A 25,537-nucleotide genomic window follows, 5' to 3' on the forward strand; every position below is an offset into this window, starting at 1 on the left:
CCCAATCCACTCCTTCTAAATCCTTTCGCATCTCCTCAAAGTTAGCCTTTCTCCAATCAAAAATCTCAACCCTGGGTCCAGTCCTATCCTTCTCCATAATTATATTGAAACTAATGGCATTGTGATCACTGGACCTGAAGTGCTCCTCATACCTCTGTCACCTGACCTATTTCATTCCCTAACAGAAGATCCAACACTGCCCCTTCTCTAGTTGGTACCTCTATGTATTGCTGCAAAAAACTATCCTGCACACATTTTACAAACTCTAAACCATCCAGCCCTTTTACAGAATGGGCTTCCCAGTCTATGTGTGGAAAATTAAAATCTCCCACAATCACAACCCTGTGCTTACTATAAATATTTGCTATCTCCTTGCAAATTTGCTCCTCCAATTCTCACTCCCTATTAGGTGGTCTATAATACACCCCTATAAGTGTTACTACACCTTTCCCATTCCTCAATTCCACCTTAATAGCCTCCCTAGATGAGCCCTCTAATCTATCCTGCTGTTATATTTTCTCTGACAAGCAACGCAACACCTTCCCCTCTTGTCCCTCCGATTCTATCACACCTGAAGCAGGAATATTTAGTTGCCAATCACACCCCTCCTGCAACCATGTTTCACTAATAGCTACAACATCATATTTCCAGGTATCAATCCATGCTCTAAGCTCATCCACCTTTCTTACAATGCTCCTAGCATTAAAATAAATGCATTTAAGAAATCCTCCGCCTCTTCCTCTCTGTTTATTTCTAACAGTACAAAGAACTTTACTGTCTTCTTTTTCTTCCTTTTCCCATACACCTGTTCCTACACTCTGGTTCCCCTCCCCCCCCCCCCCCCCACCCCCGTATCTAGTTTAAATCCACTGGAGCCTCTCTAGCAAACGAACCTGCAAGAATATTTGTCCCCCACCAGTTCAGATGTAAACCATCCCACCGGAATAGGTCCCACCTTCCCTGGAAAACTGCCCAATTATCTATAAATCTGAAGCCCTCTGTCCTGCACCATGTCTTCAGCCACATGTTGATCTTCACTATCTTACTATTTCTAAACCCACCTGCACGTGGCACTGGTAGCAATCCTGAGATTGCTATCCTGGAGGTCCTGACCTTTAACTTGGCACCTAGCTCCCTAAATTCACCTTTCAGAACCTCCTCACTCTTCCTACCCATGTCATTGGTCCCTACATGGACCACGACATCTGGCTGCTCACCCTCCCTCTTGAGAATACTGGGAACTCGATCCGAGATATCGCGGACCCTGGCACCACGGAGGCAACAGACCATCTGGGATTCTCGATCTCTTCCACAGAACCTCCTATCTGTCCCCCTAACTATCGAATCCCCTATCACTAATGCTCTCCTCTTTTCCCTCCTTCCCTTCTGAGCTGAGGGTCCAGTCTTGGTGCCAGAGACGCAACCACTGCAACTTGTCCCTGGTATGTCGTCCCTACCAACAGTATACAAAACGGTATACTTATTGTTGATGGGAACGGCCACTGGGGTGCTCTGCTCTTCCTGTCTATTCCCCTTCCCTCTCCTGACAGTCACCCAGCTACCTGTCTCCTGACTCCTAGGGGTGACTATCTCCCTGAAACTCCTGTCTATTTCTGCCTCTGCCTCCCGAATGATCCGAAGTTCATCCAGCTCTAGCTCCAGTTCCCTAACATGGTTTGTCAGGAGCTGCAGCTGGATGCACCTTTTGCAGGTGTAGTCATCAGGCTCGCCCTGACTTCCCACATGCTGCAAACGGAGCACTCAACTGCCCTAACTGCTGCCCCCATTACCTACTCCTAAGCTAATTAGATTAATTAAAAGAGCTTACCCGACCTTATCTCACCTGGAGTGAAGCTCGTACTCAGCCTCTGCTCGCCTTTTAAATTCCCCCGATGATCTCAGAGGCCGACTTTCACGCGCTTGCGCAGTCGTGCCCTGTTCAACTGTGCCTCTGCCTGTTCTCGCCGAAGCCTGATTGAGCCAAAGCCATCCCACTCTGCATCAGTCTACTCCGACAATGGCCACTACGACGATGGCCGCTGTATATGGCGGTCTTTCTTTGAAACCTTTGGCGCGTTACGTCACACGCCTGCGCAGTCTAGCCTCTTGCCCCAAACAGTTAAAAAAAAAGCTTCTCTCCGAGCTTCTTTTGCCTCTTCCCTCTCCGCCTCTTGCTTCAATTTAAATGACCGTTGAAAACTTCCACTCCTTTTTAAACCTTTGGTGCGCTACGTCACATGCCTGCACAGTCTAGCCTCTTGCACCGAACAGTTAAAAAAACAAACACGAGGAAATCTGCAGATGCTGGAAATTCAAACAACACACACAAAATGCTGGTAGAACACAGCAGGTCAGGCAGCACCTATAAGGAGAAGCACTGTCAACGTTTCGGGCCGAGACCCTTCATCAGGACTAACTGAAAGGAAAGATAGTAAGAGATTTGAAAGTAGTGGGGGGAGGGGTGAAATACGAAATGATAGGAGAAGACCAGAGGGGGTGGGATGAAGCTAAGAGCTGGAAAGGTGATTGGCGAAAGTGATACAGAGCTGGAGAAGGGAAAGGATCATGGGACGGGAGGCCTCGGGAGAAAGACGGTGAGGGGGGGAGCACCAGAGGGAGATGGAGAACAGGCAAACAACTAAATATGTCAGGGATGGGTTAAGAAGGGGAGGAGGGGCATTAACAGAAGTTAGAGAAGTCAATGTTCATGCCATCAGGTTGGAGGTTACCCAGCCAGTAAATAAGGTGTTGTTCCTCCAACCTGAGTTTGGATTCATTTTGACAGTAGAGGAGGCCAGGGATAGACATATCAGAATGGGAATGGGACGTGGAATGTTAAAAAACCACACAGCTTCTTCTGTGGGATATATCTACCCTGTGCCTTGTGAACTATTTTCAGAATTCTCAGCCACCTCTGTTCTGCTGTCATCCCTGCCATTATCCCCCTCCAATCTACCCGGGCAAGCTCCTCACTCATGCCTCTGTAATTCCCTTTATTCCATTGCGATACAGATACATGTGACTTAGGTTTCTTCCCCTCAAATTGCAGTATGAAATTTCTCTGTGCTAGTTTCTTCCCTCCACACTAGATAACTACTTGCTGTGCAATGCATAGTCAGTAGCCCTTTATTGACTTGTAGTGCCTCATAATGCAGTTAGGACTCTGCTGGCAGGTCATAAACATTGCATCTCGAGTATCAGAAAACTATAGAAATAACAATGATTCGAGTTAATTGGGCACAACACACAAAAACTACAGTGTTGGTAGTGATAGCAGGGAAAAAAATTACCGGCTTTTCTATGACTGAGGGACTGAAATTCCCTGTTACTCCTTGTCCTATTCCGGTATAGTTTGACAACAGAAACATCATGCCATCACAAGATGACTGAAATTTATTACTGAGACAAGAATCATCAGGATGAAAATGTATGGAAGTTACCCTTCTGAGTGATTTTAGATGTTATATTTAGCCTGAACCACGTTCATCCTATTTTATCTAAAAATATTGTAATAGATGATCTATTTAAAAGTGATTTCCTCTTGTCCAGTGATAGAGTACAACAACATCAGCACTATTTTCTCTTCTTCAACAAATATTGCTTGACTTTCCTACAAGATTTAATTGGGGTCATATCACGTAGTTTCAGATAGTCCACCATTATCTTCCATCCTCTTTTAATAAATAACTTCTAAGCCCTTTGAACTAGTTCAGTTCAAGCATTATGAACCTCAGCTTTGAAGTCAGCCTCAGAAACAAACTCCCACATGTACAAATCCAAAATATTAATCACATTCAGAGATCAGATTCACAGTATTTTTCTTTGTTGTTAGTTTAGATCCCCACACTTGTGGCTGATTTCTTTTTGTTTTTGTTTCAACATCTCACCCATTATTAAAGTGTTATTTTTCAGTATGTTTTGATTTGTGTTTGTTATAACTTCAATAATAATAGAAATGGAAATGGACAAGTATTGTGTATCTGTATGCAGCAATATTTTGCTTATCCACTCTTTACACACCCTGTTGATTAACTGCTAGTAAGCCCGATCACATCAACTCAGTGAATTGCACACCTCAATGTCATGCTCTTCTCTCCCTTAGTTTAAACATCCCTTAACAAATGGCATGCAAGTCATAGTCAATCATCAACAGAGAACATAACTGTTTTGGATGAAAGTAGTTTGTTCAAGCACAGAATAAGTTTAGGGAATTAATCTACTGACTTTTAGAACTCGTAGCCTTTAAGAAAAGCACAGTCTGGTGCTTTCCAATGGTGAATGTTCAAGAAAAACAAATGCTGTTGTGGCACATAGAAAAAGTTTTGCTACAATTTCACTAATAGGAGCTTAAATCTGGAAGAACACTTCGCGGTAATGTTAGAACTCATCATAGAAAGAGGTGATCCACGAACATGTCTATTTTCCACTTGCAATGTGTAGCTCAAAGGGGTCTCATCCTTGTCAACCTCTCCAGAAATGCCCTTTTGACATCTGAAATCCCAGCCCCTCACCCTCTTCCTCTCCCTCAGAAAGAACATCCAAACAGACATACAGAAGGGATATATGCTATGAAAATTAGCTTTTTGTTTGCTGCAGTGCAGTACATTTTAAGACAAGATCAAACATAAGTTAATATGAATTTAAATTTATATAAATTATGCATAACTTATACATGTGCAAAATAAACATATTGACACTAAAAATTGTCGTAACGTTCATATAGATCATCTGAAAATCATATTGTGATGTTGGAACCTCACGATGTACTCATTTTTTTCATAGTGTCTTTTGACATCAAAGGAGATCATTCAGGTGACTAGTTCCATGCCAGCTGTTAGTGCATGGCCTTGTAGTTGTACAGTGCAGAATTGGAAGTTTCAGTCTAAGCTGACCTTTTTACTCATTTACACTGATCCCAATTGATAGGTTAAGGACTGTATCCTCTGTTCTTTGCCTGTTTAATTTCTGTCTAAGTGCCTCTTAGGTGTAGTAACAGCACTGATTCCACCTGGCAGCGCATTCCAAATATCAAAGTTCAAAGTAAATTTATTATGAAAGTATGTTCTATATACTGTATGTCACCATATACTTCCTTGAGATTCAGGCATTCGCAGTAGAACAAAACTACGATAGAATCAATGAAAAACTAACACAAATAAAGACTGACAAATAATTAATGGTCAAAATAAATAAATATATACTGTAAATAATACCAAGAACATGAGTTGCAGAGTCCTTGAAAGTGAGTTCATAGGTTGTGGAGTCAGTTCAGAGTTGAGGTGAGTGAAGTTAACCTCACTGCTTCAGGAGCCTGATGGTTGAAGAGTAACCTAGTGTTACGGTCCTCTACCTTTTTCATGATGGCAGCAGGAGAAGAGAGTAGGGCTACTCTATTTAAGAAACAGAACAGAGCAGAGACCACCAGGATCACTCATCATAAAAACATTCTCTCTTATTTTTTATACTCTAACAACATGATAAAGATATTGACTATCTCCCCTGTCTATGTCCCTTTCATATACTTCTATCAAGTCAGCTCTTGGCTTCCTTTGGTTCATTGAAAACAAGCCCAACCTATACAATCTCACTCAGAACAAACAGGCTAGTCTAATATCACAGATGGATGACAGATAGAAACATATAAAATAAATTTCATTAAGGTATAGATTTAATATCAATTCCAGAAATCTGTTTTTTACTCCACTGGGAATAGAGGACACACTTCACCTGACTTGTCAGGCACCTTCCTGCTTTGCATCTCACAACGCCCATGTTCTTTTGTCTATGTTCTAAGTCTCTAACATCTCCTATTCACTCATTGTTTACAGCTTATCCCCCATTTATCCTATCAGAGACATCTCCCTCCCCCCCAGTTTCCCTGCAGAGACTGTGAGCCCACTGGAGGCTAGAGATTTAGATGCAGCCTGTCTTGTCTTGCCTGTCTGTGTGTGCAAGTGGGTGGGTGGGTGGATGGATGGGAGGATAGAAAGGCTCTTGTTTTTCTTTTTTTTTGCTGTTGTTCAGTTGTTATTGCTTATGTTCTGATTGTGGTCATTTAAAATTTTTTATTGAGATCCAGCACAGAATAGCCATGACCTAGGAGCCACGTCACCCAGCAATCTCCCAATTTATTCCTAGCCAAATCACAGGGCAATTTAAAATGACCAATTATCCTACCAACGGTTACATTTTTGGATGTGGGAGGAAACCCATGCAGTCACGAGGAGAATGTACAAACTCCTTACAGGCAGGAATGGGAATTGAACCCAGGTTGCCTGTACTGTAAAATGTTGTGCTAACCACTACATTACCATGCTATCCATGCTATGGTGGCACTGGAATGTGTGTGGACATATGCAGGCTGCCTCCAGCACATCCTTAGGTTGTGTTGCTTGTTAACACAAATAACACATTTCATTGCAAGTTTCAATGTTTGTGTGATAAGTAGATGAATCAGAATCTGAAACTCGGCTTTTTTTGCCTCCTTCCCATATCTGACCAAAGATCTTCAACTCGAAAGGTAACTCTGTTTTACTTCCATAGTTTGACATGATGCGTACTTCCTGCAATTTTTTTGTTTTAATTTTATATTTACAGCATCAGCATCACATGTTCATAGCTTTGCAGCAGGCACCAAGTTTTTGCCTTGTCTTTGAGAACAATTTCATGCAGAATTGGATGATAACCACTACAGCACTACACTGTCCAACTACAATTGAACCCAGAGCAAACTTTCAATACTTAATAAACATTGGCACAATTAGCTTCCTTCAATACTATTATTTATTATAGATCTATGGATGTGATAAGAGACTGCAGATCAATAGATAGATACCTTATTGGTCGCAAAGGAAATTATAGTGTCATAGTAGTATTACAAATGCGCTGACATACTAAGATTAGAAGAGAAGAAAGAAAGAATTGTAAAAAAAGTTACCTCAAGCAGTCTTACAGGAGGGGGGGGGGGGGGTCATCACTTCCCTGGCTTTAGGTTGACTCATTATAGAGCCTAATAGCGGAAGGCAAGAATGACTTTATATAGCACTCTTTGAAGCAGTACAGTTGTCTTAGCCTATGACTAAAAGTGTTCCTTTGTTCGGTCAAGGTGGCATACTGAGGGTGAGAAACATTGTCCAGAATTTTCTCTGTAGGGTCATTTGTTCTACCACGGCCTCCAGTGTGTCCAGTTTGCCTGCTATAACAGAACTAGCCTTTCTAATCGGTTTATTGAGCCTGATGGTATTACCCGTGTTGATGCTATTGCCCCAGCACACCACCGCATAGAAAATTGAACTGGTGACAACAGACTGGTCGAACTGGTACTTGTAGGGCCTAGCCACATCCATGTCCTCACCATCAATAGTAACAGGGAGCAGTGCAGGTTTAATCTTCCTAAAGACCATCACCGTTCCCCTTATCTTCCCCTTATTCAGCTACAGATATTCAGTCCTCCACCAGGGCGTTGCATTCATCCTCCCGTCCTCCATTTATACACCCAACTATGACTGAGACATCACAGAATTTCTGCAGATGATATGACTCAGTGTTGTATCTAAAGTCTGAGATATACAGGGTAAACAGGAAGGGAGCCAATACAGTCCCCTCTGGGACCCCAGTGCTGCTTAAAGCCATGTCTGACACACAGCTCTGAAGCTGCACAAACTGTGGTCTGCCAATCATGTAGTCCATTTTCCAGGCTACAATGGAAGTGCCAGCCTGCATTGAATGGAGCTTCTCTTCGCCACCCTACAGCAGAGGGGCTGAATGGTATCGAAGGCACTTGAGAAAAGGGTCTGGGTCTATACTTGCTGGAACTTAGAAAGATGAGGAGGAAATTTCATTGAAACCTTTTGAATGCTGAAAGGTCTGGATAGAGTAGATGCAAAAAGGACGTGGGGCAGTCTAGGTCAAGAGAGCACAAGACAGAAGGCCGTTCATTTAAAACAGAGATGCAGATAAATTTCTTTAGTCAGAGGGTGGTGAATTTGTGGAATTTGTTACCAGAGGCAGCTGTGAAGGCCAGGACATTGGGTGTATTTAAGGCAGAGATTGATAGGTTCTTGATTCGACATGGCATCAAAGGTTATGGGGAGAAGGCTGGCGTGTGTGGCTGAGGAGGGGAGAAAAGGATCAGCCATGATTGAATGGCAGAGCAGACTCGATGGGACAAATGGCCAAATTGTCTCCTATGTCATAGAGTCTTAGGGTCTAACGGAAATCAAAAATCATGATCCTCTGCTCTGTGCTGCCCAGTGCTACCAATCAGGTACTTAATGAATACTTTGCTTCAGTATTCACTACGGAAAAGGATCTTGGCGATTGTAGGGATGACTTACAGTGGATTGAAAAGCTTGAATATATAGACATTAAGAAAGAGGTTGTGCTGGAGCAATTGGAAAGCATCAACTTGGATAAGTCTCCAGGACTGGACGAGATGTACCCCCAGAGCCCTCGAATAGGCTCTGTTCAGCAGGTAGATGATAGCAGCGTCATCTCCAATGGGCTCCTTGGGGGCAAACTGCAGGGGATCGAGGGCTGATCAGACCAGGGATTGGAGGTGAGCCAGGACCAGCCTTTCTAGGGTCTTGATGATGTGTGAGGTCAGGGCCACTGGATGGTAGCCATTCAAGACTTCTGGTTGGCCTATCTTGGGTACTGGGACCATACAAGATGTTTTCCACATAGTCTGGGCCCTTTCCAGGCTGAGACTCAGATTAAAAATGCACTGAGAAATCCACTCAGCTGCTCAGCACACTCCTTCAGGACTTTTGGATTCACAAGAATGCTCAACCAGAGGTTCAAGTGTCTGGCCATCAGGAAATCACTGAAGTATCCCACAGACCCTTGAAGTATCATGAATTGTTACAAATACCAGTTAATTGAAAGAGGAAAAGGAAAAACATCTCACAAGGACAGCCTGAGAGAAATACAGGAGGCCCAGGAAAGTATAACTTCGTAATAATTATTTTACAATATAAAGAACATACCTGACATCTACTGGCAGAAACCTTCAAGACAATCTCTTTAGAAAACGATTACACACATATTGCCATCTCTCATTTAAAAACTGCACTTGCTGGAAATACTTGACAAGTCAGGCAGAGTTTTAAAAGACAAAATCAGGGTGAATATTTCAGCCTGATGACCTTTTGTTGTATATGAAGGACATTGATAAAGATATAATCATCCATGCTATCAAGCAGCATTGGGTCACTGATGCATGGCAGCAGTTGTGAACACAATTAGAAGCAGAATCAGGTTTATTATCACTGTCTTATATCATGTGGAATTTGTTGTTTTGCCACAGCAGTACAGTGCAAAGTCACAACATTACTAAAAATTACAAAATAAATAAATATTGCAAAATGAAAGTAATAACGAGGTAGTGTTGAAGGCTCATGGACTGTTCAGTAATCTGATGATGGAGGGGAAGATGATGTTCCTGAATCATTGAGTATGGGTCTTCAGGTTCCTGTATCTCCTTTGTGATGGTCATAATGAGAAGAGGGTGTGTCCTGGATGGTGAGGTTCTTTAAATATGATACCACCTTCTTGAGGCTGTCTACAAGAAGGGTCAGAGCCGTCTCTATTTCCTGAGGAGACTGAGGTCCTTTAACATCTGCCGGATGATGCTGAGGATGTTCTATGAGGCTTTGGTGGCCAGTGCTATCATGTTTGCTCTTGTGTGCTGGGGCAGCAGGCTGAGGGTAGCGGACACCAACAGAATCAACAAACTTATTTGTAAGGCCAGTGATGTTGTGGGGGTGGAACTGGACTCTCTGACGGTGGTGTCTGAAAAGAGGATGCTGTCCAAGTTGCATGCCATCTTGGACAATGACTCTCATCCACTCCATAATGTACTGGTTATGCCCAGGAGTACATTCAGCCAGAGACTCATTCCACCGAGATGTAACACTGAGCGTCACAGGAAGTCATTCCTACCTGTGGCCATCAAACCTTACAACTCCTCCCTCGGAGTGTCAGACACCCTGTGCCAATAGGCTGGTCCTGGACTTATTTCCACTTGGCATGATTAACTTATTATTTAATTATTTATGGTTTTATATTGCTATATTTCTTCACTATTCTTGGTTGGTACGCTGTAACAAAACCCAATTTCCCTCGGGATCAATAAAGTATGTCTGTCTGTCTGTTTGAGGCACAGCTTCTTCAAGATGTCTTCGATGGTGGGGTGGGTTGTGCCATGATGGAATTAGTTGAGTCTGCAGTTCTGGGAATCCTGTGCATTGGAACCTCCATGCCAGGCTGTGATACACCCAGTCAGATTGCTCTCCGTCATGCATCTGTAGAAGTCCACACAATTCTTTGGTGACATACCAGATCTCAAATCCCAAATGAAATCTAGCCACTGGCTAAATCTTCTCCAACTCCTAATGAAAAGTAAAGCTGCTAGAGTGCCTTCTTCATGATTGCATCAATGTATTAGGTGCCTTGAAGATGTTGACGGCCAGTAATTTAAAATTGTTTAACTTTTCCAAAAAAAAGACGATACAACAGTATGTAGGCCAGTTGGAGATATGTACAGAGATCCGGCAGATGGAGGCTAATCTGAAAGTGACAACAGAAGAGCACAGGGTGATAAAGAAGGTGTACGGCCTGCTTGTCTTCATCAGTTGAGGAAATGAATATAAAAATTAACAAGTCATGTTACAGATCTCTTAAACTTTGTTGAGGCCATATTTAGAGCATTGCTTGGTCACTGCATTACAGAGAGGATGTGGAGTTTTGGAGAGGTTACAGAAGAAGTTCACTGGGATATTGACTAGATTAGAAAGTACTAGCTATAAAGAGAGTTAGATTTTGTGCTCTGAGATTGGATTGATTGGGGAAGAGTTATAAATGGAGCTGTCTAGAGTTCCTATGTTGACAGGGAGCAATGAAAATCTAGCATTTTGAGGAAGCATGTATGAAAGTTTCTGCCATGGAAATAATGCTTAAAAATGTGATGCTATTTCATGTGGGATTCACTTCTGGAGTCTGGATATTGGCCATGGGAAAGAGAATGGTTATGGCAACACTTTTGTTGGTTCACAGCATTATGTCATATCACAAAAAAACATCTGCAGCTGGAACAAGAACACACACAAAATGCTGGTGGAACACAGCAGGCCAGGCAGCATCTTTAAGAAGAAGCACTGTCGACATTTCGGGCCTTATCGATGTTGCTTCTCCTTATAGATGCTGCCTGGCCTGCTGTGTTCCACCAGCATTTTGTATGTGTTGTTGTTTGAGTTTCCAGCATCTGCAGATTTCCTCATGTTTGATCTTTAGCTGGAGTTTCTTTGGTCACAAAGGCTTGAAAAGTGGACAAGACTGGAACAACTCTGGTGACAGTGGCCACAGAAGGACTTGTAGAGCCATATATTTTGTGTTATGCATTTAATATGTTTATTACAGTAACTAGTCACATTAGTGGAGAAATGGTAAAAGCAAAGGGAATAAGTTATGCATTCTTGCTTATTATGTGGCAGTTTGTGGCTTGGGAAAGGCGGAGGTCATATCTTTACTGACCACTTAATATTGCTCAACAATGTTTCTAATTGCTAATAAAGGATTGAAATCACAACATTTTTTCTTTGGAATACTCTTTTCATTGGAGATGTTCATGCAGGTATAACAATCTGACCATCATGGCTGTTGCAGGTTAATGGCAATTGTTTTTTTGGATTTTGTATTAGATTTTACCACTACATTTTGTTGGCAAAATTTCAATGGTTACAGCACTCGGATGTGTCCAAGAAACTTGAAAAACCAACCTGGAACAGATTGTGGCAAGTAATGTCCTTTTTTGTTGTTTTATGCTGTGTGTTTGGATTTGAAACACAGTTTTGAAGTGGTCAACTTTACTGTGCCCATCTGGGTTGGACTGGAAAGCTCTATAATGGTGTTTGCCTGAAGTGTTTGACCCCTGCTGAAAAATTGAAATAATTGCTTCCATTGTTGAGAAAGTGAATTGAAACTGCTATTGTTTTGTCCCACGTGCACAGTTGGGAGACAAAATGAGTTCAGCTAGAAGCAGTGACTTGAAGCTTAGAGAGAAATTATATGAACATGCAGTATTGAAGGTCAGTTCTCTGGGGGATAGGAAAATATTTACAAAGACAAAGAACAAGCTGCGACTGTATAAAGTTGAAGATAGCATGTCTAATGTACGGGAAATATGTTCTGCAGCCACTAGCAAGACATCCTGTGCATCTCATATCACATCGGTATGCATGAGAATGGAATTGATTTGGCTGAGTTATACACAAGACAACAGATAATGTGGGAGGGGGATCTAGGGGTCATTGTGCTTGATCTGTTTTGCTCAGGTTTTGTGCGAGGGGGGATTGGGGGTTGGTGTGCCTGTTCTATTTGTGTTCTTTTTTTGTGGGGAAGTGGGATTTGGGGGTTGATGATTATGCTGCCTTTCTTTTATTTTCTTTCTTGGTTTCATGGCTACCCAGAGAACAGAAGAATTTCAGAAATGTATACTTTGATAATAAATAATCTTTTGAACCTTGGTGGAAAAGGCAAAACAGATTCAAAGACAGATGGAGCAGCTTAAGCTGCAGGAAGAAATTGTAACCAAGATGGCCAGAGTTAAAATGCTAAGGGCTTCAAGTGCCATGAGTGATTAACGTGCTCTGGCGAGAGTTCCTATCATGACATGGAGTAGTGAAAACCCAGCATACTCAATGTCAAGGTGGATACATTTAAGAATCAAAAGTCTATGAGCCATGAGTTTGAACCCCAAGGGTTGGTTCATTCACAGCCTACACTGAGTAAGTACTCTGAACCTACGCCATATCCAATAGCACGAGGTGCTTCTGAGAGCATTGATTTATGGCAGGATGACACTCATGTTTCAGATGATCAAGGTCTGAATGCCACATTGGAGACCATAAGGACATGAAAGGAAATGACAGGCATAGTGATACAACATCTCTGCCTAAAAGAGAGATTCAAATCTTCGAAAGCGATCCATTGAAATACCATTCATTTATAAAGGGCTTTCAAGAGTAGCATTGAAGGCAAGACTGAAGATTATGATGACCATCTCTATTTTCTCAAACAGTTCACTGAAGGTTGCCCTAAAGAGCTTGTCACAAGTTGTAGTCCGGAGGAAGGACATCTGAGGGCCAAACAGTTATTGCACGCTCATTCACTTAACCTATCTATACTCCACCCAAGGCTCCCTCAATCCGTTTCAGAATCTCAACTCTGCATCATTTGCAAATGTGGACATTATCCTTTGTGCCATAATTCACATTATAGGTTATGCACCACCATCAAATCCTGTGCTACTCCACTAGTTACAGCCTCCTGACCTGAAAATGAACCGTTGCCTCTATTGTTAATCCATTAACCAATTCTCAATTCACATCAGTATATTACCAATATAGAGTTAGTAACACAAATGAAGTCTGGACCTAAACTTTTATTGAAGGCAAACAACACCCAATAGAAGTATCTCATACAATGGTACATTAAAGATCCATAAAAGGTGTAAATCATTATGAAATCATTTTTGTGAATGCTTCATTTCTCAATGAAGCCAAGTATGCAGTGATTTAATATGCGTTGTATTTTACAGGATTCCTATTTACAATTTAGAAAAAAATCAGTCCACATTTACGTGAGAAGCAAAACAAAATGCAGATGCTGGAAATTCGAAGAAGATCGCTGGAAATATTCAGTGATCAGGGAACACTGGATTTCAACATGATAGTCATGTTTCTTTCTGCATGGAGTGCATTGACCAGCTGAAGATTTCCAACGTCATTTTAATTTTATACGCCGACTCGTTGCGATTTCGAAATAAGCGCAGTTACTTCCCGCTACCTTTCTTGAGCTGCTGCGGTTGCCATCGCCATTCAAAGCCTTGCCGAAGGAGGAGTTTGTTTGGAATTCAGTTCCGTACTTCCACCCCTCTTCCTCTTCGTTCATGTTTCGGAGAAATTCCGCCTCAGTCGCTGCTGTCAGTCGGTGTCTCAGGACCACAGCCGTTCAGTCATCATGATTAAAGCCATCCTGATATTTAACAACCACGGCAAGCCGCGCCTCTCCAAGTTCTACGAGCGCTATGTGAGTACGAGGGGCTGCTGGCCGGTGAGGTGGCCGTTGGCTGGCGGCCGCCGCGCGCCGCTCGCTGGAACGCTGACCGGGGGCTCGCGCTCCGGGCGGGCACGCGCGCTCCCGACGCACGCAGCCAACCGTGGCGGCCCAAAAGCTGCTCCACCTCAAACTAGCATATTCGTACCGAGAGCTCGTCGTGAATTCCAAAAAAAAAACCTCTGTAGTTATTTTTATGTGATTCTGAGGACTTGGAGTATATGGGATGGAAGTTAACCGACAGTGGTAAAAACGATTGGTTTGACCACACGTGGGATGCTGTAGAGCTTTGGCTTCGCACCTGATGTCTGTGCATTCCCTGGATTTTGGGTTTTTTAAAAAAATATTAAGTATAAAGCCCCATCTTTGCCCGTGGCAATCCAAAGCCTCCCCCCACCCCCAGTGATTTGTAAAAATAAACTTAATTGATTTGTCAATTAAATGATGCAGAATTCGTAAAGTAACTTATGTGTGAAGCTAATGTGTTTTTTTTCAAAAGCTGAACAACCCCCACCCCCCAAAAAGTAATTACTTCTTTATATGGTGCTTGCTGTAGAATATATCTAAATGTTTTGGATAGATGACGAAATGGTTTCCAAAGCACTAGAGATTCTCATGTTGCAACTACTGAATTAGTAATGTATACAGGTGCATGACATTGTAGGTCACCTGCGCATAGAGGCTTTTGAAAAGACAGGGCCCATTTAAATAAAAGTCAATTGTATATCATTCACACTTCTGATCAGCAACAGCTCTAAACTTATCTTTACAAGCACTATATTTTGGGAAGGCAGTTTCTGTTTAAATACCAGAGTTAATCTGTGGTTAGTTTTAGTTGGGTAAATAAAGGTGTGATATGTCGTATAAGGAACATTAGATGCCTAACTGTTCAGTGGCTTTATTTTGTTATATGGTGTATGTCAAGTTAGATTTTGTGCCTGAATTCCTAATGCCTTTTGAGTGCAGATATCTGAATTAGTTGAGTATTTTTTTTCTGCAGCAATCTTGTTTTGAAACTAATCAGCTTTTCCAACATCTGTAAGAGTGCCTGGTCCACCATCCAGTAAAATCGTGGTTGATCTTTTAAGCAACACTTACACTGACCACGTATCCAAAGTTCAAAGGAAATTTATTATTCAAGTACTATACTTCAAAAAGGTTTTTTTGCTGGCGTTCACAGTAGAACAAAGAAATACATTAGAATCATGAGAAACTACACACAAAGATTGACAAGCAGTCAATGTGTACAAGAAGACAAAGTGTGCAAATACAAAAACAAATAATAATAAGTAAATAAAAAATAATCAGACATTGAGTTGTAGATTCTTTGAAAGTGAGTCCATAAGCTGTGAAATCAGTTCATTGTTGAGGTGACTGAAGTTATCCACGATGATTCAGGAATCTGATGGTTGAAGAGTAATAAGTGTTCCTGAACGAGGTGGTGGGGGACATAAGACTCCTGCACCTATTTCCTCAATGACAGCAGTGAGAAGAGAGCATGGCTTGGATGGTGGGGCGGGAGGGGGAGCGTGAGAGGGGTGGCCCTTGTGACAGTGCTCTTTGTAGATATGTTCAACAGTGTGGAGGGCTCTTACTGTGATGGAGTGGGTTGTATCCACTACTTTTTATAGGCTTTTCCTTTCTTTGATATTGGAAATAGCCTGCCAGGCTGTGATGCAACCAGTTAGGATACTCTCGACTGTACACCTATAGAACTTTATCAAAGCTTTAGGTGACATGCTCAAACTTCTAAGAAAGTAGAGGTGCTGCTGTGCCTTCTTTGTAACAGAACTTACATGATGGTCCCAGTTCAGATCCTCTATATGATAACGCCAAGTTATTTAATGTTATTACTCCTCTCTGCCTCTGATCCCCTAATGTGGCCTGGCTCATTGTTCCTCAGTTTCTTCCTCCTATGGTTAATAATCAGCTCTTTGGTTTTGCTGATGTTGAGAGATTGTTGTTATGGCACCATTCAACCAGATTTTCAATCTCTCTCCTATAGGCCGATTTGTCCACCTTTGCTTCGGCCAACAACAGTGTTGTTGTTAGCCTAGATTTCTTTAATGTTTGATTAATTGATCTCTATTATAGGATATAGAACAGTACAGCACTACTGTTCAGGCCATAATGATGCTTCCTAGCTAACCCCATCTGCCTGCATGTGGTCCATATCCCTCTACTCTGTCCTGAAAACTCACTGCATCTTCTAGCACTGCTGCCTAGCTTTGTGTCATTCACTAATCTCATTCCCTTCTTTAAAATAAATTATCAGCAGCTGAGTCTCCAGGACTGCTCTCTGAGACCCTCTATTGGTTACGTTCTCTCAGTCTGAAAGCAACATGACTATCCCTACACTTTTTGTCTGTTAAATATCCTTTATCCATGTCTTTAATATTACCCTTAATTCCGTGTACTCCAGTTATTTTTAGTAACTTGTATGACTTCTTATCAAGGGTTTTCTGAATGATTAAATGCATCATGTGTGCTGGCTCTTCTGTAACAATTCTGGTCATTACAACTTTAAAAAGGACTAACAGTTTTATTGAACATAGAACATCTAAGACAGTGCTTCCCAGCCTTTTTTTTCCAGCCTACTGACCCCCCCCCCCCCCGTCCCCCCGTCCCGAAAGCACTTTCGTACTTGCCAGCACCCCTCTTATGCACAATATACTTTTCGGTACCCCTATATTGTAAAAACATGTCAACCATGTGCTAACATGAGAAAAAATGATTTTGCTTTAAATTTTTATCTGTCTTTAAACCTAGCTTACACATTACCTGTGCACTGCACAGCAGCTTCCATATCAGTGTGATCATTGAGCTTGATGGTTTTTAGCAAAAGTTGAAATATCTGGTTCAATTTGTGACAGCAAATGCCTTAAGTCTCCACGCGTAACAATGTCCAAGTGGTTTCTGTTTTTTGTGAGTATGTGGTTCACTGCTACAAAGCCTCTTTTAGGAGGATGGAAATGCAATGAAGAACAGTGGCTTTTCTCCAAAGACCAGGAAACTTCATATGGCAAACACGAGGAAAACTTCATATGGCAATGTAGCTACATACAGTACCACAAAAGCCGACAATTTTGAAAAGCATTTTTGCTTCTTCATCATTCTGAATTTTGATAAATTCTTCTTGCAAGCTTTCGTTTTGTTCATCCACCTTGCATTGAAATGGGTTAATTATCAAGTCTGGAATTTCCAGATCATTCAAATACTTAAATTGATTCTGAAAATCCTTCAGTAACTGCAGGTGTATTTAGTGCTCTTGCAGATTACTGTCTGTGAAAGACAGTGCCATCCTTTCCATGCAGGGAAACTGTGAGAACATTCTTCTCCCAAGTCCTGCTTGTATATTTCCAATTTTCTGACACTGCACATTTTGCCGTGATTAAATTGAAATTCTCACCTGCAGTTTCATATTTAGAATATTCATTTTGTCGTACAGATTAGGTATGCCACATCTCTATGTAGGAGTTCAATCTTGTTTCCCAAGCTCTTGTTGACTTTGAGCAAAATTCAGCCATGGTGTCAGAAAGATCAAAGAAACATTTTAAGCATTTGAATCTTTTGACAGCCGATGCACTTCAGTGTGAAGAAGCAAGCGTTCAAGCTCTTCATTGTTATCTTGGCATAACTGGTGAAATATTCTGCTATTGAATAGATGAGCTTTAATTTTGTTGATAGATATTACAGGAGTCATGCTTGAAAAAAATCGCTGGCTGAGGTTTTTGGCTGCGAGATCTTGACAATGAATTACACAATGGATTGCAAATGGACTTGGAATTTCTTTTTTCATAAATGCCTCTAAACCAGCATGGCAGTGTGTCATATATGGTGCTCCATCTGTTGCACAAGAAATCATGTTCCTAATCGGAATACTTTTATCCTCAATGTACATTTTGAGCTTGTCGTAGATTGATTTTCTGTTGATAATTGCTTTTAACTTTTTACAAAAGCGAGTCTCTTCATAAACTTCCATATTTGATAACCCATACGTATGCTGTTAGTAATGCCTTATTGTCTCACACAGTTGTCTTATCCAGTTGTATCCCAAATTTTGTTTTTTGTAGCTCTGTGCATAGTTGGTACTCATAACTTAACTCATTTTGTCAATACGACAAACTACAGATTTATTTCTCAGAGGAATTGATTTTAAAATACTGGGATCCATTTTGAGAACAGTGGTGAACACTTCTGATAGAACAGGCATTATTAATCTTTCACCAATTATGAGACCACAATCAAGGTCATTTTTAGGTTTCTTGGCAAATGATTCAAGTGTGCAACGCATTTCAAATGCTTCTTTCCTCTTCTGGAACTGAGTAACACCATAAGTAACCTTTTCATGGTTTCCTTCACGGAAGTGTTCCTGCAGTCTTGATGGTTTCATGGCTTCATTAGACAGTACAGTATCAGTAATAAGACAGATGGGGCATTGCTGATCTGACGGGAATGGAATAAAACCATACTCCAGGTGTGTGACATTGTATTGATGCACTTTCTGTAGTTTCTGTTTCTTAGCAGGATTAGAATTCAAGGTTTCACCACTTTCAGACTCGTAGAGATCACACCATACGTTTTATCCATCATTAATGGGGCTAAATTAAAATTAAAGATTAATGCAAACTGGGAACGCCCAGTTTGTTGTTGACGATGGCGGCATTGGCAGGTTCACTGATTAGCTATTTCAGTGTTTGGTTTCGACCAGCTCTGTATCGTTTCATGACCCGTTTTCCGTAAATCTGTAGAAAAAGTTGAGAGGGTGTACTTGTTTTGTGCCGCAAGTCAAGGGGAACTGTTGGATACCCTAGTTGCTAATTTATGCATCTCCAATAATGTCTGTTTGATTGGTAAAGTCAGATGAGATTGCCAAGTTTCAGACACATTGTGACGACGATTGCTCAGCACCTGCAGAGCTATGGTTCTTGTTGTGTTCTAGTGCCTCATCCTTTTTTTTTCCAGAAGTTCCTGCTCTATTAATGGTCGGTCAGGTTGTGCCTCAAATTAGGGTGCTGCTTACCACCCCCCAAGAATCTTGAATGACCCCTGATGACTTCTCTTTCCCCAAGTGTCTCCTTAGGACATGTAACTGCCCCCATTTTGGAATTACAATTCTAACAGTACAGCACAGGAACAAGTCCTTTAGCGCAGAATGTCTGATGACCACAATGCCAAATTAAACTAAACCTCTCTCTTTGTATGTTCACATGCCCGACTAAATGCCTCTTAAGCACCACTATCAAGTCTTTTTCTACCACCACAGGAAAAAACTTGTCCCTTACATTTTTCAACCTATCCCTTCATCTTAAGCTACTTCCCTTTGGTATCTTGATATTTATACCCTGGAGAATATAGACGCTGACTGTGCACCTTATCTCTGTCTCTCATAACCCTAACCCTAACCCTAACCCTAAATAACAAAACCCTTAATAAATAACAGCCATTTATTCTATACTTTCCCTTGTGCAACTTGTCTCCCTAAGTACACTTCCCAGATTAAACTCTTATCTGCAGCTGATCTAATATTGTTGTGTATCATTTGATCACAATGCAATATTTTCGTATTGCAAACAACAGAAATTCCAGCACTGATCCCTGTGGAACACTGCTGGTCGCAGACTTCCAATCAAAATAACACCCCTTTGTCTGATTATGACAAAGCCAACTTTGAATCCAAGCCAGCAAATGACAAATGGATCGCTATTTGGGATCTGCCTATTGTGAGGGACCTTGTCAAGTGTTTTACTGAAGTCCATGTTTGTAAAGCACAGGCAGCCAAGCATTTACAAATTTGAGTAGATCCTATCAGTAAGAATCTTCTCCATTAGTTTCCCTACCACCTTGTCAAGTGTTTTACTGAAGTCCATGTTTGTAAAGCACAGGCAGCCAAGCATTTACAAATTTGAGTAGATCCTATCAGTAAGAATCTTCTCCATTAGTTTCCCTATCACACCTATTGCCTTAATCTTGTTTATCAAAGATCTTTCAGAAGGCCCCTTTGGTCGCTCCTCATCCCCTGCTTGAGTTCTTTTCCTGCTTCCTTGTGTTCATGAATGACTCTGTTTGATTTCAGCTTCTTAAACCCTACATATACTTCATTTTCATTTGACTAAATTTATAACCTCTCTCATTACCCAAAGTTCCCGAATCTTGTCACCCGCAGTTCTCCTCCTTATTGCAACATGCCAATCCTGATTTCTGATCAGTTGAGTCTTTGTGAACTTGATCATTAACAGGTGACCCACTCTCCTTTCCTAACTTCTGCTTAATAATGTTGTAATTTTCCTTCCCATAATTTAGTACTTTCTCCAAGGTCTAGATTGACCCTTATTCATAGCTATCTTAAAACATAGTCACTATTCACAAATTGATCTCTCGCTGAAACTCTAATCATCTAACCAGCCTCATTTCCCAGTCTAAGCTCTAGTATGGCCTCTCCTCCAGTTGAACTATTAGCAAATTATTGATACACTTAACACTTAAGGGGGCCAATTCTCGGCGGTTACAGTCTCCCACCTTGTTGATTTTAAATCTTTTCATGATTTGCTTACCAATATGTTCCGCTATTGGGATGACTATGGTATAACCCATCAGCATGATTGCAGTTTCCTTTCTATAGCTCTCTAGTAGATGAGTCCTCAGTAGTGTTCTCTCTGTGTGCAGCTGCGATATGATTGTCTTTTCATTGGTCCTTGTTGTTTTTGCTTGATGAATAATAACACTATTAAGTCCTTTACTGGCACTTCTAACAATATATTCCCGTAATCCATAGTTCCCTCTTTCTCCTTCTCTCTCTTTCCTATTTAAAATATTGGGATTGCATTTGTTAAATGTCATTCTGTGTGAACAGATTCTGAATCTATGAAAGTTGAATGTATCCACTATTTTCGAAGTGATCTTTTTCAAAGCCTTAGTACACACACATACGGTAGTTTCTGGGAAATAGATTGCTTTCATTCCAATTAATTTCTCCATCATTATTTTCTTACCCTAGTTAATTTGTTTGAACTGGTGGTTTTCTAATGCTTCATTCCCCCCCCCCCCCCCCCATTTCTGAAGTTTTTCTTGTCTTTCATGAAGACTACTGAAAGTATCTGTTTTAATGCTGTACACACAGTGTGCTGGAGGAGCTCAGCAGGTCAGTCAGCATCTATGGATGGGAATAAACATCTATATCGCTTTACTATTTAACAGTATAATATTTGTACTCTGTAAGGAATGCAAATTAACTTTTTTCTTTTTTTTTACATACCAATAATAGTTTTTATGGACTGTTTTTACGTAACTTGCTTGATTACTGCTCAGAATCAGAATTGGGTGTTATTAGTACTGATGTACTGTATACACTGTATCATGAAATTTGTTGTTTTGTGGCAGCAATACAGTGCAAGACATTAAAAATACTATGTTACAATATAAAAAGTAATCACTGCAAAAGATGAGTAGCAACATAGTGTCAATGGGTTCATGGACTGTTCAGAAATCTGATGGCAGAAGGAAGAAATGGTTCCTAAAATGTTGAGCATGGTTCTTCAGGCTCCTGTACGTCCTCCCTAATGGCAAAAATGAGTAGGAGACATATCCCAGATATTGGGGGTCCTTAATTATGGATATCACCTTTTTGAAGCACTGCCTTTTGAAGATGGCCTAAACAGTTGGGGGAGGGGTGTGCTAGTGATGGAGCTGGCTGAGTCTACAGCTTTTTGCTATCTTGTGTATTGGGAGTCTCCACAGCAAGCAGTGATACAAGTAGTCAGAACACTCTCCACAGTACATCTTAGAAATATGCTGGAATCTTTGGCGACATATCAAATCCCTTTAAATTTCTAATGGAAGTATAGCTGCTAGCGTGCCTTCTTCATGATTGCGTCAATGTGTTGGGACTGAGATAAATCCTCTGGGATGTTGACATTGCTCACCCATTCCGTCGCTGACCCCCCAGTGAGGACTGGGATGACTTCCCCTTTCTGAACTCCTTGGCCTTGGTGATGTTGAGGGCAAGATAGTAGCTGCGACACCACTCAACCAGCTGATCTATCTTGCTGCTGTCGCCAAATAAGATTCTGCCATCAGCAGTGGTATTATTAGTGAATTTGTAGATGGTGTTTGAGCTGTGCCCTGTCGCACAGTCAAGTGTGAGAGAGAGTGGAGCAGTGGGCTAAGCACACATCTTTGAGGTGCATTTGTATTGATCGTCAGCGAGGAGGAGATGTTATTACCAATCTGCACTGACTGGTTTTCTGATGAGGCTGCGGAGGGTGGAAGAGGGGCCCATGTTTTGAAACCTGTTGATTAGTAATGAGAGGAATGGTGTTGGATATTGAGCTGTAATTAATAAACAGCAGCCTGGCATATGTATTATTGTTGTTCAGGTGGTCCAAAGCCAAGTGGAGAATCTGTTGTGATCTCCTTATGCTATTTACCAGTTACTAGGTGGTCCTAAACTAGGTTGACAATTGATCTCCACAAGCAGAGCTATCTTGGAGTAGAAACCATCAGAGTGTTTACTCATTGCAGCAGGCCATCTTCTGCTTGCCCATGGCTCCTTAATCCACCATATGTGAATGAGGCAATGTAAGGTTGGAATTCATGTTTGAATTTTTGTTTAATTGAGGTCTGCAGGCAAGTGGACCTGACAAAACCCAATGGAGGCATCGCTATACAGTTATTGCTAACTTGAGTTTTATTTGATAGTGGTAACTTGTGTCACTTCGTTGGTAATCATGAGGACACTGACTGGGAGGTAATTAGCTGAATTGAGTTTGTCATACTTTTTGTATATAGAATATACAATTGTATAAGAGGATGTAACTTTTTCATATATATTGTTTCAAATATACTGACACAGCTTGGCTAAAAACCTATTTAGTTCTGGAGTATAGTCTGCTCCACTGCCAGAACAAAGGTTACATTGCTTTTCATACCATTCAGCTTTTATACCACATTTTATGTTTAATCTGTCACTTATTTCTTGATGTTACATGGAATGGATGTAATTAGGTGGATACTTGCATCTGTAATGATGGGAATTTCAGAAGAAAGGTGAGACTGATTTGATATTTTTGGCAGATATAGTTGAAAATTTTTCACTTGCTTGCTGGCCTTGCCATTATTAGGATAATGATATTTTTGATTTTTGCCTTGAACACAATGTTAGAAAAGAGATGGCAGCAGTACTATGACATAAAAGAAAATGATGGAAAAACTCAGCAGGTCAGGCAGCTGTTTTGGAAGTAGAAACAGTCAATGTTTTGCATCTTCGACCCTTTATCAAAACTCATTTTGATAGACTGTCATCTTGCCAGAGGGCATTGAGGTGCTCTTCAAAAGTTTTCTATGCTTTTGCTGGTGAATTGTAACTTTTACACAGCACCTCCTGTTTTTACTTCTGTTCACTATAAAAAGTGTGAAACTGTGGAAGAACTCTTGGAAGAAATTCTGGAAGTTATTTTCAAATTGCAATACACTGATTTGAAGACAGAGCTGCTTTGGATTAATCTAAACTAAGTACCGTAGATTTCGCACTACAGAGCGCACCTGATTAAAAGCCGCTGGCTCTAATTTTAGAAAGAAAATCAATTTTGTACTTGTACAAGCCGCACCGGATTTTAGGCCGCAGGTGTCCCACGTTGTAATATGAGATATTTACACAGAAAGATACTACACGTGAGGATTTTTTAACTTTTAATTAAATCCATATGGTAACATAAACAAATACATATTGCAAATGCTTTTTTTCGAACCGTGCCTCTAACACGGCTACTTTTAAATATACATACGTATCGGTAACACACAAATTACGTTGCGTATACTTTTTTACTGAACAGTGCACGAACAACATTCCAATATCTCCTTAGGACTGGTAAAAAAATATATATACTGCAGCCTACCAGGAAAAGTTATTGATCGCCTTTAACTTAAAAGCAGCGTTTTCGATCGGGTCTAATGCCGCTCCCCCCCACCTTCCCGTTTATCGCAAACCGGTATTTCCCACAAGACGCGGCGAAACCAGATGTGACGTCATAGTATCCCGGGATGTAGTACTTCTAACTTTAACTAGAAAATACTAACAAATGAATTACTAAGCGAAAATATTATAAACTAAATAACTGCCATAAAGGCAGCACAATGCTTTTCTTCGAGTGTTTTCCATGTTGATGAGGGTGAGTACAAATGACTGATTTACAATAATTTAATTGTGAAAGTGCGCTTGATTTATCGTACAATTTCATTGGACCTCTGTGAACTACTCATCAATTTTATTGGTCTACTGTTACGAGGCAAAATGTTTTTGGCGGCATGAAAAAAAATCATGCATTAGCCGCACCGTAGTAAAGGCCGCAGTGTTCAAAGCTGTTCAAAATGTGGGAAAAAAGTAGCGGCTTATAATCCGACATCTACGGTAAGTTGTGTATCATTACATGTGTCCCTAAAAGAGGCTATAACTTTATGAAATATCTATGTTTATCTTTGGTTCTCTTAGCAATAAGAATTTTCAATATTAAAAAATACTCATTAGATCAGGTAGTATCTGTGAAGTAAAAACTGATGAGATTTGAAGATCAGAGACAACAGATGAGTTTAGAATTCTAAACAGAAATAGCAGGGCCATAACTTGTTACCTTAGGGGGACTGGGAATTGTTGAACTGGCATTCAGTCTCAGAGATTGGAATATTTTATTAAGGAACTAGATGAAGGACTTATTAAAGGTCACATAGTAATCAAGCAGAGTCATTATGATTCTAAAATTGGGAAACGTTCAACAAATTTGGCAATGTGACAAGCAAGGTGGTTGTAAAGAAGCAACTAGTTGTAGCATTTTTGGATTTCCAGAAGATATTCAATAATGTTCAACATTTTGACGGGGAGGGATTAGCTAATGTAAAGAAAAACAAGTTTTGATAAATCATTTTCATGTTACCAAATAGTAACATATGGATTGTTACATGGGCCAGTACCAGAGCCTTAATCATTATCAGTCGGTTTTAAAGACTGGAATGAAAGGATGGAGTTGTTGCATTACTAAATTTCTTGGCAAAACACAAAAGGTGAGAAAACCAGTTGTGAGAAGATGACAAGAGTCTTCAAAGGTATGTTTAGCTAAGAGAGTGGGTGAATGTTTGGTGAATAAAATTAAATGAAGTTATCCATTAAGGGAGGCAAAGAAGAGTAGTATTTAAATGGATAGAGACTCTAGAAAGCCACAACACAAGATTCTTTGTGTCTCTGTAGGTGAAATAAGATTAGACTGGATATACAGTAAATAGGAAGGCAAATGGAATGTGTAGAATTCTTAGTATAACTTGCCATATGATGTTAATGGCACCAAATTTGGATTTTATGTATGAAATTGCTCTTTTCATTTCAGAGAATATGGTATAAGATGAGTCTTGGGATAAAGAGGTTGTCTTGAAAGCT

At 40.7% G+C, this 25,537-nt stretch overlaps 2 protein-coding genes across 5 annotated transcripts in view; one reads left to right on the forward strand and one right to left on the reverse strand.

Annotated features, from left to right (window-relative positions):
- LOC140740019 (cysteine dioxygenase type 1-like) overlaps positions 1-13,982 on the reverse strand; it is a 71,423-nt gene extending 57,441 nt beyond the window's left edge. Inside the window, exon 1 of the mRNA XM_073068818.1 lies at positions 13,846-13,982. Within this exon, the coding sequence (XP_072924919.1) occupies positions 13,846-13,877 (32 nt within the window). The 5' untranslated portion in view covers positions 13,878-13,982. The remainder of the gene's footprint in view (positions 1-13,845) is intronic.
- The window catches only part of LOC140740030 (AP-3 complex subunit sigma-1), a 104,152-nt gene continuing 92,570 nt past the window's right edge, over positions 13,956-25,537 (forward strand). For all 4 annotated transcript variants that reach the window (XM_073068843.1, XM_073068868.1, XM_073068860.1 and 1 more), the window contains exon 1: positions 13,956-14,088. In XM_073068843.1, the coding sequence (XP_072924944.1) occupies positions 14,020-14,088 (69 nt within the window). In that variant the 5' untranslated portion in view covers positions 13,956-14,019. The remainder of the gene's footprint in view (positions 14,089-25,537) is intronic.

This window comes from Hemitrygon akajei, chromosome 2 (assembly GCF_048418815.1).
Source record: "Hemitrygon akajei chromosome 2, sHemAka1.3, whole genome shotgun sequence".
Taxonomy (NCBI): Eukaryota; Metazoa; Chordata; class Chondrichthyes; order Myliobatiformes; family Dasyatidae; genus Hemitrygon; species Hemitrygon akajei.